This window comes from Archocentrus centrarchus, unplaced genomic scaffold, assembly GCF_007364275.1.
Source record: "Archocentrus centrarchus isolate MPI-CPG fArcCen1 unplaced genomic scaffold, fArcCen1 scaffold_44_ctg1, whole genome shotgun sequence".
Classification (NCBI taxonomy): domain Eukaryota; kingdom Metazoa; phylum Chordata; class Actinopteri; order Cichliformes; family Cichlidae; genus Archocentrus; species Archocentrus centrarchus.
The window spans coordinates 2,335,548-2,351,018 of NW_022060270.1; the positions used below are offsets into that span (position 1 = coordinate 2,335,548).

General features: G+C 44.7%; 1 protein-coding gene across 1 annotated transcript in view; it reads right to left on the minus strand.

The window, feature by feature from the left end:
* The window catches only part of gabrr2a (gamma-aminobutyric acid type A receptor subunit rho2a), a 58,203-nt gene extending 45,508 nt beyond the window's left edge, over positions 1-12,695 (minus strand). Inside the window, exon 1 of the mRNA XM_030724995.1 lies at positions 12,632-12,695. Coding sequence (XP_030580855.1) covers positions 12,632-12,634 — 3 coding nt within the window. The 5' untranslated portion in view covers positions 12,635-12,695. The remainder of the gene's footprint in view (positions 1-12,631) is intronic.
* Between the last annotated feature and the right edge of the window lie 2,776 nt (positions 12,696-15,471).

Below are 15,471 nucleotides of genomic sequence, written 5' to 3' on the forward strand. Positions count from 1 at the left end.
CCTACAACATTTCCAAACACCTCGCCACCATCTTATCACCGCTTGTTGGCATCACACCCCACCACATTGAAAACTCTACAGATTTTACTAACAAGGTCCAGAATCTTGTACTGGATTCAGATGAAACCATGGTGTCCTTTGATGTGGTTTCACTTTTCACTTGCATACCCACAACTGAGGCAGTGGAGACCGTCAGAAGACGACTACAGGAAGACGACTCCTTACAGAACAGAACCAGCTTCACCCCAGATCAGATTTGTGCACTTTTAGACCTCTGCCTTACCACAACATATTTTAAATACAATGATGGATTCTACAGACAGAAGCATGGATGTGCCATGGGCTCCCCAGTGTCTCCCATTGTAGCCAACCTTTACATGGAGGAAGTGGAAAGTAAAGCTCTTGGTTCTTTCAAAGGGATGGCACCTAGCCACTGGTACAGATATGTAGATGACACCTGGGTCAAAATCAAAACCCAAGAAGTAGAAGCCTTCACTCGTCACATTAACTCAGTGGATAAATACATACGTTTTACCAGGGAGGACACCAGAGATAACAAGTTACCATTCTTGGACTGTGCGGTGCTTATCGAGGAAGATGGAAGCCTCAACATTGAAGTTTACCGGAAGCCCACACACACAGACCAGTATCTCCTCTTTGACTCCCACCACCCTCTGGAACACAAACTTGGGGTGATCAGGACCCTACAACACCGTGCGGAAAGTGTTCCCTCTAAGGCAGAAGGGAAGCATAAGGAACACACACACATTAAGAAAGCCCTCAAAACATGCGGTTACCCCAACTGGGCCTTCATCAAATCAGCTAAGATGCACAGGAATGAAGGCCAAACACAAACTACAGAGAATAGGAAGGACAAGAGGAACAACATTGTCATCCCATATGTGTCAGGCTTGTCAGAGAAACTCAGAAGAATTTTCTCCAAGCATGACATCCCAGTATACTTCAAACCAAGTCACACCCTAAGACAAAAACTGGTTCATCCCAAGGACAAACCCGCCAAACACAAGATCAGCGATGTAGTGTATGCTGTTCAGTGCAGTGAAGAGTGCTCGGACCTCTACATTGGTGAAACCAAACAGCCTCTTCACAAACGAATGGCACAACATAGAAGAGCCACCTCGACAGGACAAGATTCAGCAGTACATCTGCATCTGAAGGAAAAAAAGAGTAGGATGCCAATGTGAACATTGGCATCCTACTCTTTTGAGGATGCCAATGTTCACATTTTGGACAGGGAAAACAGATGGTTTGAAAGAGGAGTGAAAGAAGCCATCTATGTCCACTGTGAACAACCATCATTGAACAGAGGAGGTGGATTACGTCACCAACTTTCCCCCGCTTACAGTGCTGTCCTGAGCTCCCTTCCCAGACGTCTCAACCCCCATTCACACCTTTGTTCCAGTGACCTCAATAGGCCACAGGAAACAATGGAGCGGAGTCCTAAATTGGTTTCAACTGAAACCACTGATTAAATATGACCCACGCCCCCTTCACACCTGGGCACATGTGTTCACACACATGATCAATAGAGGGTCATAACCACCTCCAGGGGACTACGCCCACAGGGGTTTAATACCTGTGTCTCTCCACCATTTGGTTGAGAACTGAAGAAGCCTTTCGGATGAGAGGTGAAACGTCTTCAAGAAACAAAAAGAAGTCCAGTCGCCTTTTTCAAGCTCCAGAGCCAACCAAGGCTTGATTTCCAATTGTCTACAACTGACAAGGTATGGATAAAGGCATACTGTAGGCTGGCTTGAAAACACCACTTCTTCCCTTCATGCTCTGGGAAATATTATTTTTAGCTGAGATAGCCAAGCAATTTGAATAAATCTCAAGAGACACAATATTTTTTTCTTTATATGTGGATACAGTGTCAGTGAAATGTTTGGACACACCTTCTCATTCACTGTTTCTTTTTTTCTTTTTTCTCTACATTATAAATTAAAACTGAGGACATCAAGACTATCAAGGAACACATATGAAATCGATCATGTAGTAAACTTGAAAGTGTCAAACAAACCAAAATATGTTTTAGATTGTATATTCTTCAAAGTAGGCATGTTTTGTTTTGATTACAGCTTTGCACACTCTTGGCATTCTCTCAGTCAGCTTCATGAGGTCATCACCTAAAATGATTTTCCAACAGTCTTGGAGTTCACAGCATTGCTGAGCTTGTTGGCTGCTTTACCTCGACTCAGCAGTCCAACACATCCCAACCCATCATAGTTTGGTTTAAATCAGGTGATTGTGGAGGCCAGGTCATCTGACACAACACTCCATCACCCTCTTTCTTGGGCAAATAGCCCTTAGATAGTCTGGAGGTGTGTTTGGGGTCATTGCCCTGTTGAAAAACAAATGACAGCCCCACTAAGCGCAAAATAGATGACAGAATGTTGTGGTAGCCATGCTGGTTAAGTGCGCCTTGGATTTTGAATAAATCGCCAAAAGTGTCACCAACAAAGCACCCCTATACCATCACACTTGCTCCACCATACTTCATGGTGGGAACTACACATGTAGGAACCATCTGCTCACCTTTTCTGTGTCTTACAAAGACATGGCATTTGGAACTAAAAATCCCAAATTTGGACTCATTAGCCCAAATGACAGATTTCCATTGGTCTAATGTCCATTCCTTGTGTTCCTTGGCCCAAGCCATTCTCTTCCTCTTGTTGTTCTTCCTTAGAAGTGGCTTGTTTGCAGTAATTCGACCATGAAGTCCAGATTCATACAGTCTTCTCTGAACAGTTGATGTTGAGATATGTGTGCTACTTGAACTCTGTGAAGCATTTAGGTGGACTCTTATCTGGGGTGCTGTTGACTTGCGGTTTCTGAGGCTGGTAACTCGGATGAACTTATGGTGTGCAACAGAAGCCCCTTTTCCACCGCAGGGGTGCCGGTGCCCGTGCTGTTCCCAAAAGACCGGCGAAAAGCTTAGGAACGGGTCCGTGTTTCCATTGCACTTGTGAACCGCTCCTTTACGTATGAGTGTGGGCGGGTCCTCGTCTGGACACAGAAACCAAAGAGTACAAATGTGGGAGAACACGCTCCCCTTTCTTGTGCTGTGAACACATTTTACGGTCCAAACAAAACTACTGCAGCATCTGTGTGCAGCACAGAGGTAAACACAGACAGAAAATACAAGCAAGATGACAAGTACGCACTTTGCATCCTTTTATCTGTGACATGAACTGATACAAAGCAGCAAGTTCAGCCTTAAGACCAAACCTATTTCACAGCCGTGAAAATCGCTTCACTTTTCTCATGTAATACACATGTAATATGGTAGAAAACGTTATGTTGAGATGGCAAAGTCACGCCCTTCTGCCACTTTCGTCACGTGTTCTTGGTTCCAGACTAGCTAGCTTGCAGGGCCCCAGTTGAACCCGTTTTTTGGCTGAGTACCAAGTGCGTTTGTGGTGGAAAAACCACTGAATGGTTCAAATACTGGCACCAGCACCACAACCCGTTGGTAGAAAAGTGGCTAGAGGGAAGGTCTTCCTTTCCTGGGGCGGTCCTGTTGAGAGCAGTTTCATCATAACGTTTGATGGTCTTTGAGATTGCACTTAAGGATACTTTCAACGTTCTTGAAATTTTTTGGATTGACTGACTTTCATTTCTTAAAGTAATGATGGACTGTTGTTTTTCTTTACTTAAATGAGTAGTTCTTGCTATAACATGGATTAGAACTCCAATAGGCCTATTTACTGTATATCAGCTCTACCTCTTCCCAAGACAATTGATGGTCTGAAACACATTAAGAGGGCAAGGAATTAAAGAAATTAACCCTTGATAAAGCACAGCTGTTAACTGAAAGCCATTCCAGGTGTCTACCTCATAAAGCTGACTGAGAAAATGCCAAGATATGCAAAGCTGTCATCTAAGCAAGAGGTGCCTACTTTAAACAATCTAAAGTACCAATAGCACCAATCAAATTTTGGACACACTCACTTGACTGGCAACACAAACGTCTTTGGAACAGTAGGTCAGGGGTTTGAATCCTGGACAGTGTATACATCCAGTAAGGGTCCCCAAGTTAGGCCCACATGCTTCCCAAACCTACCAGAATATGAGTGAGGCCTCTTTTCCACCAGTGGGGTTTCAGTGCCAGTGCCAGTATTTGAACCATTCAGCGTTTTTTTCCACCGCAAACACACTCGGTGCTCGGCCGAAAAAAGGGTTCAACTTGGGCCCTGCAAGCTAGCTGGTCTCGAACCAAGAACGCGTGATGCATGCGGCAGAAGGGTGTGACTCTTCCATCTCGACATCAAGTTTTCTACTACAATTTACTGCATGGTGAGTATTACAGGAGAAAAGTGATGCAATTTTCGTGGCTGTGAACTAGGTTGGGTCGTAAGGCTGAACTTGCTGCTTTGTATCAGATCAAAGGACACAAAGATTTTCAGAATAGACTAGACTTGTCATCTTGCTCTTAATCGCTGTGTGTGTTTACCTCTGTAATGCACACAGATGCTGCAGTAGTTCGGCTTCCGTGTTCAGACGAGGACCCGCCCACACTCATACATAAAGCATCAGTTCATAAAGCGCGGTGGAAACACAGGCTCGTTCCTAAGCGTTTTGCCGGTTCATTGAAACTGACACCAGCACTGACACGAGCACCGGCACCTCGGTGGTGGAAACGTAATATGAAAGATACAGAGATCCAAGCCTTGAAGGGGCCCTAAGCAAAATTTGATTTGGTACGCTCTGCGGAAAAGAAGACTAGAGGTTAAGATCAAGGCACAAGTTAGCCAGCTATCAGAGCTCCAAAAGGTGTGATGTAGAAAGGGTTGCCTAAGAAGTACAAACAATCTATCTATACCTGAGGTATTAGAAACTATCAAGCAAAGACTCACAGCCTTGGCTAACAGCTTGAAGAGGTATACCAGAGACATCAAAGTCAGGACAGTAAACTGGATATTCTTCACTGAACTGTCAAAGGTGCACTCTCAGTAGCAGGGGAACAATATGAAAACAGCCCCCCATCAAGGCTGGAGACAACGCGACACTGGAAGAGTATATGGGAGAAAGATGCAACACACAACAACAATGCTCAGTGGCTCATGGATCTCAGAACTCAGAACGACAGATAAAAGTACCCTGGAATCCCATAGGTAAATGGGAACCATGAAGTGTCCATTAGGAAATGTACAACCACTAAATACCTGCAGAGAGTAAAGCAAGTCCTGTGAAGTCAGCTCAATGGGAAGAGCAAGATCAGGGCTATCAACACTCACACCCTGCCAGTCATCAGATACCCTGCTGGGATAATAGGCCGGCCAAAGGAGGAGATAGAAACCACTGACATCAAATCAAGAAAGCTCCTTACAAGGCATGGAGGGTTTCAGCCCAAATCCAGCACTCTGATTCTATGTTTCCACTGCCAGGGTGCCGGTGGTCATGCCAGTGCTGTTGTCAGTTTCAATGAACTGGTGAAATGCTATGAACGAGCCTATGTTTCCACTGTGCTTTGTGAACTGATCCTTTACATATGAGTGTGGGCGGGTCCTCGTCTGGACACAGAAGCCGTAGGGCACAAACGTGGGAGAACACGCTCCCCTTTCTTGTGCTGCGAACACATTTTACGGTCCAAACAAAACTACTGCAGCATCTGTGTGCAGCACAGAGTTAAACACAGACAGCGATTACGAGCAAGATGATAAGTACACACTTTGCATCCTTTTATCTGTAATATGAACTGATACAAAGCAGCAAGTTCAGCCTCAGGGCCCAACCTAATTCACAGCTGTGAAAACCCCATCCCTTTTCTCATGTAATACACACCATGCAGTGAAACAGCGGTAGAAAATTTTACATTGAGATGGCAGAGTCACGCCCTCCTGCCGCTTTCGTCATGCGTTCTTGGTTCGAGATCAGCTAGCTTGCGGGGGCCCGAGTTTGAACCTGTTTTTCGGCCGAGCACCAAGTGCGTTCTTGGTGGAATAACCACTGAACAGTTCAAATACTGGCAGTGGAACTTGTCGGTGGAAAAAGGGCCAGAGTATTGGAAGGAAGGGGGCTTAGGACAAGTGAGTGTCAGAACCAGGAAGATGGCTACAGTTAATTACATGCTTAGTGAATATTTCAGGCAAAAGAAACCCAAGGAAGAAGAGGAGAAAGAACAGGAACCATGATGGAAAGACAAGCCCCTGCACAGCATGTACCACTGAACAAAGCTGGACTGAAAGACAGCACAGAGGCACTAATCATGGCAGCACAGGAACAAGCTCTAAGCACCAGATCAATGAGGCTGAGGTGACGAAAGGCAAAACCACAGGTGCAGGCTGTGCAATGATGCCCCTGAGACAATCCAGCACATAATTGCAGTGTGCAAGATGCTAGCAGGCATGGAATACATAGAATGCCATAACCAAGTGGCTGACATCTGTGCCAAGTATGGCCTGGAAGTCCAGAGGTCAAAATGGTATACAAAATGTGAAAGTGACTGAGCTAAGATCCTGTGGGACTTCCAGATACAGACGGACAAACTGGTGATAGCTAACAAGCAGGACATAGTAGTGGTGGACAAGCAGAGGATGAAGGCCATAGTGATAGAACACATGACGCTCAAGAAATACCAAGGGCTGAGAGAAGAGCTTGGGAGGATGTGGAAGTTGAAGGGAACAATGGGAGAGTGGCTCCAGCTCATTCTAGGAATGAGATCTCTGTCCAGAAGAGTGCTGTCCTAGGAACAGCTAAAATTTCTAACATTCACGTTCTAATGAATACATCGGAGAGTAGCTCGGGGTTCAGTATCTCGCCCAAGGATACTTTGGCATTCAAACTAGAGCAGCCAGGGATCAAACCACCAACCTTCAAAATGGTTAGTGACCTGCTCAAACTCCTGAGCTTCAGCCACCCCAAGTCCACCACAAGTGGAATAGCTGCCAATCAAAGTCCTCAGAGGCTCAGCAAACTGGAATGAAGTCCCAACCCCACAGTTAGTGGACAACTCCTGAGCAACCTCAGGCATCATTGCATGCTTTTTATAGTTGCCTTTTTAAGGTCTCTAATACATGGCACACTAAGGTAAATAGACCCTTTGTGCGTTGGCTGTTAGAAAGCACTGTAGTAATTTTTCTTTCTTAATCAGGCTATTCTCTAGCATTCACAAATCATTTCAACAGGGAAAATGTTATTTGTAAGGAAGATAAAATGTATCTGGTCAAACTGCAAGTTCCTGACCTGCGACTTGTGACGATCCTCCTCTCAGGCCATATTAAGAAGAAATTGATATAATCTATAATGTAGGCTTGTGTAAAATGAAAGCTACATACTAAAGAGAAGTCAGCTATGAAAAAAGCTGTAAAATTGAGAATGTACTATGGAACCTAAGCAGCTCCTGTAAGAAAGCCTGAATTCACATACTGAGAAACATGACTGACAGAAGCTGAAAACCAGGGGAATCTGGCTGCTGTGTAAGCTATTGGTATTCTCTCAAAGGGGAAACAGCGGCCAGTGCTTTCAGTCCTACATTATTAAAGTTTCATTAGATTTTCTCACTTTGTTGTCACCTTCATACAATTCTTCTGAAAACTGCTCAAACAGGTATTCAAAGTTTCACAGCTCTGTATGCCTTTAAACTAAAATAAAATATTTAAAACAGAAAAAATATCCTCTTGTTGAATGTTGCATGAAGCTGAACACACCTCAAGACAGATCATGAAATTAACTAAAATGTATTAATCACTGTATCTCTCACTCAGTTACCTTTGATTGTACAAGACTCTGTCTAAACTGTACAAGTGGTTGTGCTTATAAATGGAATATGTCTAATTTTGTTTCTTCTTCTGTTGTTTCTTCTGTTATTCCAAGACTTGTTACCATGCTGATACATGATGCTACAGGCAAACTGTGAACTTTTTAAAAATCTGCTTATGAAAATACTGGTTTGTGTGAAGTACTTTTGAAATGTGACTTTTGAATGAAGATAAGCAACTATATTAAAATGAAGACTGTGAAGAGACAATACATTGGAGAGAAAATAAAGCAACACATCTGAATTGTGCTGATTGTAATCCTTCTTTGAAACACTGTCAATTTCAACATGTCTGAACCAAGTCAACAACATCCAGCATCACATTATTAAGCAGTCTCATGTAAATGCAGTTCAATTCTCTGAGGACCTCCCTTTTCTTAAGTCCTTATGAATTCCCTTTCATATCTTTCTTCAAGTAAAGGTCCGAGGCCACAGAGCACAGCTGGGAAGCAGCTCTGAAGACTGGCTGGATGGCCCAGTAGTGGAAACAAATCAGTTCACAGGCTTGCTGCTTGGCCAATGGCAGAGATGGAGCAAGTCTTGGGGCCAGTTGCATGGCCAGCAACAAAGATGGAAGGAACTCCGGGAGCCAGCCAGGAGGCCAGTGGTGGAAACTAAGGACTTTCAGGGGCTAGTTGGGAGGACAGCGATGGAGACTATCTGGCGGCTGGGCAGGAGGTTGTCATCAGTGTGTGTGTGTGTTTGTATCAATGGAGGCAATGGAACACCTCTGACACAGGCAGCTATTGTCACTTGGACTCGGAATCTTGACACTCAGGTATAGTGGAATCCACTGGCTTGGGCTTAGGATCCTTCGGGACCACAGGCTTGGGCTCAGGTTCTGATTCAAGTGAACGCTGTTCGGGAGCCTCTGGCTCAGGTTCATGTTCAGGTGCAGGCAGCTCAGGACCCTTGGGCTCAGGTTCAGGTGCAGGCTGCTTAGGACCCTTGAGCTCAGGTTCATGTTCAGGTACAGGGAGCTCTGGAGCCCAGGCCATAGAGCAAGGCTGGGAAGCAGTTCTGAAGGTTGGCTGGGTGGCCCAGTAGTGGAAACAAATCAGTTCAGGGGCAGCAGCAGAGATGGAGGAACTCTGGGGACAAGCCTGGAGGCCAGCAGAGGCTAAGCATTTCCAGTGGCTGACTGGGAGGACAGCGATGGAGACCATCAGGCAGCTTGGCAGGAGGTCGATGGTGAAGGTGACAGAACACCTCTGCTGGCTTAGCTGTGGGGCAACATCACTGCAGGCACCTCTGACACAGGCAGCATTCATCACTTGGACTCAGGCGCAGAATCTTGAAACTCAGGTGAAGCGGAACCCACAGGCTTGAAGGTTTAGGTGCAGGCAGCTTTGGCCCCTCAAGCTCAGGTTCATGTTCAGGTGCAGGCAGATCGGGACCCTCGAGCTCAGGTTCAGGTAGCTCAAAGACTACAAGCTCAGGTTCAGGATATTCAGGATACTTGGGTTACTGAGACTAGTGTTGTAGTACTCGAGATCGGTCTTGGTCTCGAGACCGGTCTCGAGACCGCTTTTTGATGGTCTCGGTCTTGTCATGGACTCGACCGCATTTGGTCTCGGTCTTGTCATGGACTCGGACCTTGCGGACTCGGGATTTTATTTCAAGACCAGTCAAGACCACAGCTGTGGAAATATCACTAAATTGCCAGAATACTGTCCAATTTATTTGTTAACATCTTTGCTTTTATTGGATGCAAAACGTTCTGATTCAAATCCAACAAAGATTGCGCTCCTCTGCCTCTCAAAAGAGCGCACCTCGCAGACTCCGCCCCAGCTAGGTCGCTGCTATTATCGCTGCTTACGCCTGTATCATTTCACCGCAGTTTGCAATCTACCACAGAGCACGGACAGTTTCATTCACAGTGTGTACGTTGATCTCACTATGGTCACGCGTGTGCTGCATAAATCGAAATAACCGCATGAACACGAAGAGAAGTAAGAGGGAAAATGAAGATCAAAGGAAAATTTCAGGCTTCCGAATCAACAAAAAAATCCCAGCATGAAAGGTAAATACCAACCTTCATGTATTTTGATACACAAACTAAAAATTTAATGCAAGTTTTAGGGCTGCAACGATTCTTGGAATAACGCAATTCGATTATTAAAAATCCTCGACACAAATTTGTTGCTTTGATGTTTCGTTTCAGCTCTGCAGCTCAGGTGTCTCCTGTGTAAGCGGAGCATTTCCAAAAAAACAAAAAACGAGCCCTTTAACACGAGTGGATCGCTGAGATGTTTTTTCCACGCCCCCACTTCTCTGTGCTGTGAGTGCGCATGTTTGAATGTGCGCGCGTGTTGTGCAGAGGATGTCAGCTGTTATTTTTTTCTTTACGTCAGCTGTAGCCACCAGAACAGATCAATAACCACAGTGTACTGGGGAAAGGGGCCATTAGCCATTAGCACTAGCAATCGCCATTAGCACTAGCAATCGTTCGGTGCCCCCCCACCCCCTTCAGTACAGAGGGGATCCGTCAAAATGTTTTTATCAACCACCTGATCAGCAACATGAAGAACAGAGAACTTTGTAGCTGCTCCATCCACCCTGTTTGTTTCACACAGAGAAACATCTGCAGTACGGAAGTTAAAATATGCTGATGAATTGTTAAAATTAAAAATTATTTCTTATCCAATTACTTGATTAATTGACAGAGTAATCAACTGAATACTTGATTACTAAAATAACTGATAGTTGCAGCCCTACTTGTATTCAGAAATCCATAGTCAAACATTAGTTTTCAGCACCAGTAGAGCTGTGAGAGCCTTCAAGAATAAAATACTACAGTTCCCAGCAAGATGATGTCACTTCCTATTGTTGCATTAAAACGTGATAGTTTATGCTCACAAACATGGTGGCTGATATTCAAATGTAGGAAATGCTATTAGCAGCCGAGGAATCTGGATTATGTTTTTGTTGTGTATTTTTTATGTGATTTCTGCAAACACAGTGGAAGGAAACGGCACTCTGGGACACATTAAATGCTTGATTGTATAATGTAACTTTTCTGGATTATATGCAAAAATGATCATTCTATCGATCTAATAAGGCCTGATTTAGAGTTCTGCATTGATCCTTTGTGTATAACTGAAAATCCTCTCTGAAGCAAACCTGACATGCACCACGAGAAATGTAACTACACGTCCAAAAAAACTGATTACTGCTTTCTGGTTACGTCTTAGGCCCCATCACTCAATTAACAAGTGGGAGCGGCATTTAGTGGTTAGTATTAGCTTACTAATTAGCATTAGCATTAGTGCTGGGGTGAGAAATATTATGTTGCTGAGCACGGTGGGCTCTGGCAGTTCAGGTTGCCCTGGCTGGGACTGCATAGGCAACTCATCTGATGGCTGGGGCTGCACAGGGCCCACTGCTGATTCAGTGGACTGAAGCTGGGGTCTGGCCTAAACCGGGGAATAGGAATGGGTACAAGTACAGTCTGGACCCTGACCACCCTCATCCAGGCAACAGAAACAGGTGCAGGGACTGGCTGAGCCCAAAGCACCCCCCTTGTGATGGGCAACTGGTTGCTGGGCTGCTGCTGGAAAAAGAATGTTGAGTGGTTTTGCTGAGGACCCTCATGGGTCATGGGTGCTGTTAACCAGGCAGGTTGTGGACACAAAATGCAGGACTCAGGAGTCAGGATGTAACAGAAAAAAAATTGCTTTAATGCTGAAGGCTTCACTCAAACAGAATATACAGAGCTAGACTGGAACCAGGAAGCAAACTAGGAACTTGAGCAAACAGAGAACACAGGCAGAACACAGCACTGAGTACGAGTGACGATGCAACCAAAAGCACAAGCAAATGGGATAAATACACAGTGGGGTAATTGTGAAAATGGAAAACACTAAGAAAGAAAGCTGAAACTAATGGGAAAAAAGGAAGTAAAACTGAACACAATGCACAAGAGAAAAAAAAAGCTAGCAAAATAAAACAGGAAGTAACTAACACCAAACAGAGACAGAGACTCGACATGTCACAGGAAACATGGGTGACTAGAACACAAAACTAGAAACTCCAACCTAAATCCAAGAAATAGTTTTAAAACAGAAAATCATAACTGGGAGCTCTTTAACAAAGGACTAAGCATAAAAAAATTCAAAACACTGGGCCAACAACCCAGGATCATGACAAATAATGTTCCAACTTTTTACAAAAAGGGGTTTATATAAAATGTACAACTATATACATATATAACAAACTGTCAACTATCAGAGAGCAAATTGTGTTGCTGATGATAAGTAAACCTTGTTTCTGATCACCAGCTCCAACGGGTAGCCCAACATTCAAGCTGGCAGGAATAGTTTCTTAGGTTTGTTATGTATGAAACCTAACAGACTCCTTTCATTAGTATTCTCCAGTCAACACCAAGATGAAAATGCAGAGTAATTAGGAAATCAACATTAGCCATGGTGTTGATTACTTTTATTTTAAAGATATACAGTCAGTTTTGGCTCAATATAATGACTAAACAGCACAATAGCAATAACACATCAGCGTCTGCTTCAGTCTTCCATCTGTGCCAACATTTAGGCACAATTCTTAGCGTAGGAGTTCAGAGCTTAATACAATCAATGTAAGCATGAATTTAGAACAGATTCAAATGGGAACCATCACAAAAGTGTAGCATTGCTAGTTATGCATATTAAATTGCATTTAATTATCACCATAACAAAATTATAGAAAAAATTATTATATTTGCTCTATTATTACATAACTACTGATCCATTAGTTCTACTTTTCCCTAATATGGAGCAATAAATCAAGTTCTATCTCATCTTACCTGATACTGTATCATCCATCTGTAGTAGTGTGGAAAAACACAGTTTTTCTTACCATATCAACTTCAGAGATGCTGTCCAAGCTTTCCACCTGAACATCCACTCCAACAGGGATTGCAGGACCTATCAAACAGAATTCCATTATGAACAAATACATAAGGCTACACTTACAGTTGTCCAGTTGTGGAAAAATTGCCTTCTTGTGGGAACCCTGATGACATGACAGGCTTTAGAAAAAAAAAGGAAAAAAATCACACCCTACAAATCCTGTTGTAAGTTTCTTTCTACTGAACTGCACCTGCAAAACACATCACTGTGCAGAAGGGAGAGCTGATATTCCTTTGATTCCTCTTATTCTTCTTTTGGCTGGTCCCTTTAAGAGTCACCACAGTAACACTTCTGCTTCATCTCACTCACTTTTCTTTTCATCCTCTTCTGTCACTTTCTGCATGTCCTCTTTCATTATATCCATGAACCTTCTTTGTGGTCTTCCTCTTTTCCTTGTGCCTGGCAGCTCCATGGTCAACATCCTCTTCCAACATATTCATTATTCCTCCTCTGTACATCCCCAAACTATCTCAACTTTGCCACTCACAGTATAACTCCTTCTGACACCTTCTTTTTTTCCTTCCTTAGAATCCAGTCTCACATACAACTCACTATATGCCATTCCTTTGCAACTCTCTTTGTGGTGCACTTATTCTCCCAATACCCCTGCTTCTGTCATCACCTTCCTGTACTTCCTCATTCGACCACTAGGTCATATTGTCCTATGTTTTCCTCTGTTCAAAGGACTTTTTTTCAAGATGGTGCAACGGTAGGCAGCCTGTTACCACAGCTCCCAGTTTATTTCCTTCTTTTGTGTGTTTTTCTTATGTTTTAAGTTTTTCTTTCTGACTCTGGCCCTTGAGGTGCCGGTACCAGTATTTGAACAGTTTTTTTTTACCATGAACGCACTCAGTGCTTGGCCGAAAAACAGGTTCAACTTGGGCCCCACAAGCTAGCTGGTCTCGCACCAAGAACGTGTAACGAAAGTGGCAGAAGGGCGTGACTCTGCCATCTCAACATAAAGCTTTCTACTGCTATTTCACTGCATGGTGTGTATTACATGAGAAAAGCGATGTGATTTTCACAGCTGTGAATTAGGTTGGGCCCTAAGGCTGAACTTGCTGCTTTGTATCAGTTTATATCACACATAAAAGGACTCAAAGTGCGTACTTGTCGTCTTGCACTCTCCTCACCCCCACCCACAACAGATCCAGCCCCATCTTCCACCCCAGCCCAGCCTCACATCCACCTCACAGCTGATCAGGTGAGAAGTCAGCTCAGGAAGGCAGCAGGTCTGGATGGAATCAGCTCCAGACTGCTCAGGGACTGCGCAGACCAGCTTTGTCAGGTGGTCCTGCAACGTGAGCCTGAATCTGGAGAGGGTTCCTGAACTGTGGAAGATTTTCTGCATAGTCCCAATGCCAAAGATCACACACCCCAGGGAACCCAACCACTACAGACCTGTGGTCCTGACTTCTCATCTGATGAAGACCATGGAGAGGCTCATCCTGCACCACCTTTGCCCACTGGTGAACCCAGTGCTGGACGCCCTGCAGTTTGTCTACCAGCCAAGTACTGGGGTAGACGACGCCATCATCTACCTGCTGCAAAGATCCCTCTCTCACCTAGAGCAGGGGGGAACACTGTCAGGGTCACGTTCTTTGACTTCTCCAGTGCTTTCAACACCATCCAGCCTGCCTGCACTGCTTAGAGGGAAGCTGGAGGGCGCTGGAGTGGACAGGCAGCTGACTGCAGGGACATTGACTACCTCACCAACAGACCATACTATGTGAGGTGCCATGACTGTGTGTCTAATGTGGTAGTCTGCAGCACGGGTGCACCACAGGGCACGGTCCTCTCACCTTTTCTGTTCAGTCTGTACACTTCAGACTTCAGGTACAACTCAGACCACTGCCACCTACAGAAGTTCTCAGATGATACAGCCATCATCAGATGCATATCAGATGGGAACGACGAGGAATACGGGGGGGGGGGGTTATAAGTAATTTTTGTCGGCTGGTGTGAGACCAACGCCCTCCAAATCAACGGCAGCAAAATGAAGGAGATGGTCATAGACTTCAGGAGGAAGTCACCACCTACAGCACCGGTGAACATCCTGGCAGGGCGTGAACGGCCCCGCCTGATCTAAACCCAAATGATGTTTGGTTATTGGAGTTCTGCGCAAAGTCCACAGTTTGGCCGTTACAAACACCATGTTCGAACATAAGGATGTTCATAAGTAAAAATGGCACAGGACACCCTAGGTTGGAGGTCGGTGATCAATTTTGTAATCATATCACCAAATCTGTGGCTATATCTTCTGAACACTTGGGTGAAGAGAAGAGTTAAGCTGTCAACTGATCAACACCTGGTGGTGAGTTGGATCAGGTGGTGGGGGAGGATGCTGGACAGACCTGGTGCACCTAAATGTATTGTGAGGGTGCACTGGGAACGCCTGGCAGAGACCCTAGTCTGCGAAATCTTAAACTCCCACCTCTGGCAGAACTTTGACAGCATTCTGAGGAAGGCTGAGGACAATGAGTCTGAATAGACCAAGACCACCTCCATTTTTGAGGTTGCTGCTGACTTCAACTGAGGCTATAGTCAGGTGGTGGAAGGAATACTTTTAGGACCTCCTTAATCCCACCGACACACCCTCTGTAGTAGAAGCATAGTCTGGGGATGAGGGGGATGACTTGCCCATCACTGGGGTGAGGTCACTGAGGTGGTTAAATAGCTCCTTAATGGCAGGGCCCCTGGGGTGGACAAGAATTGCCCTGAGTCCCTGAAGGCTCTGGATGTTCTAGGGCTCCTCAGTCTTCACGATAGATGCCAGGGTGCTGGAAA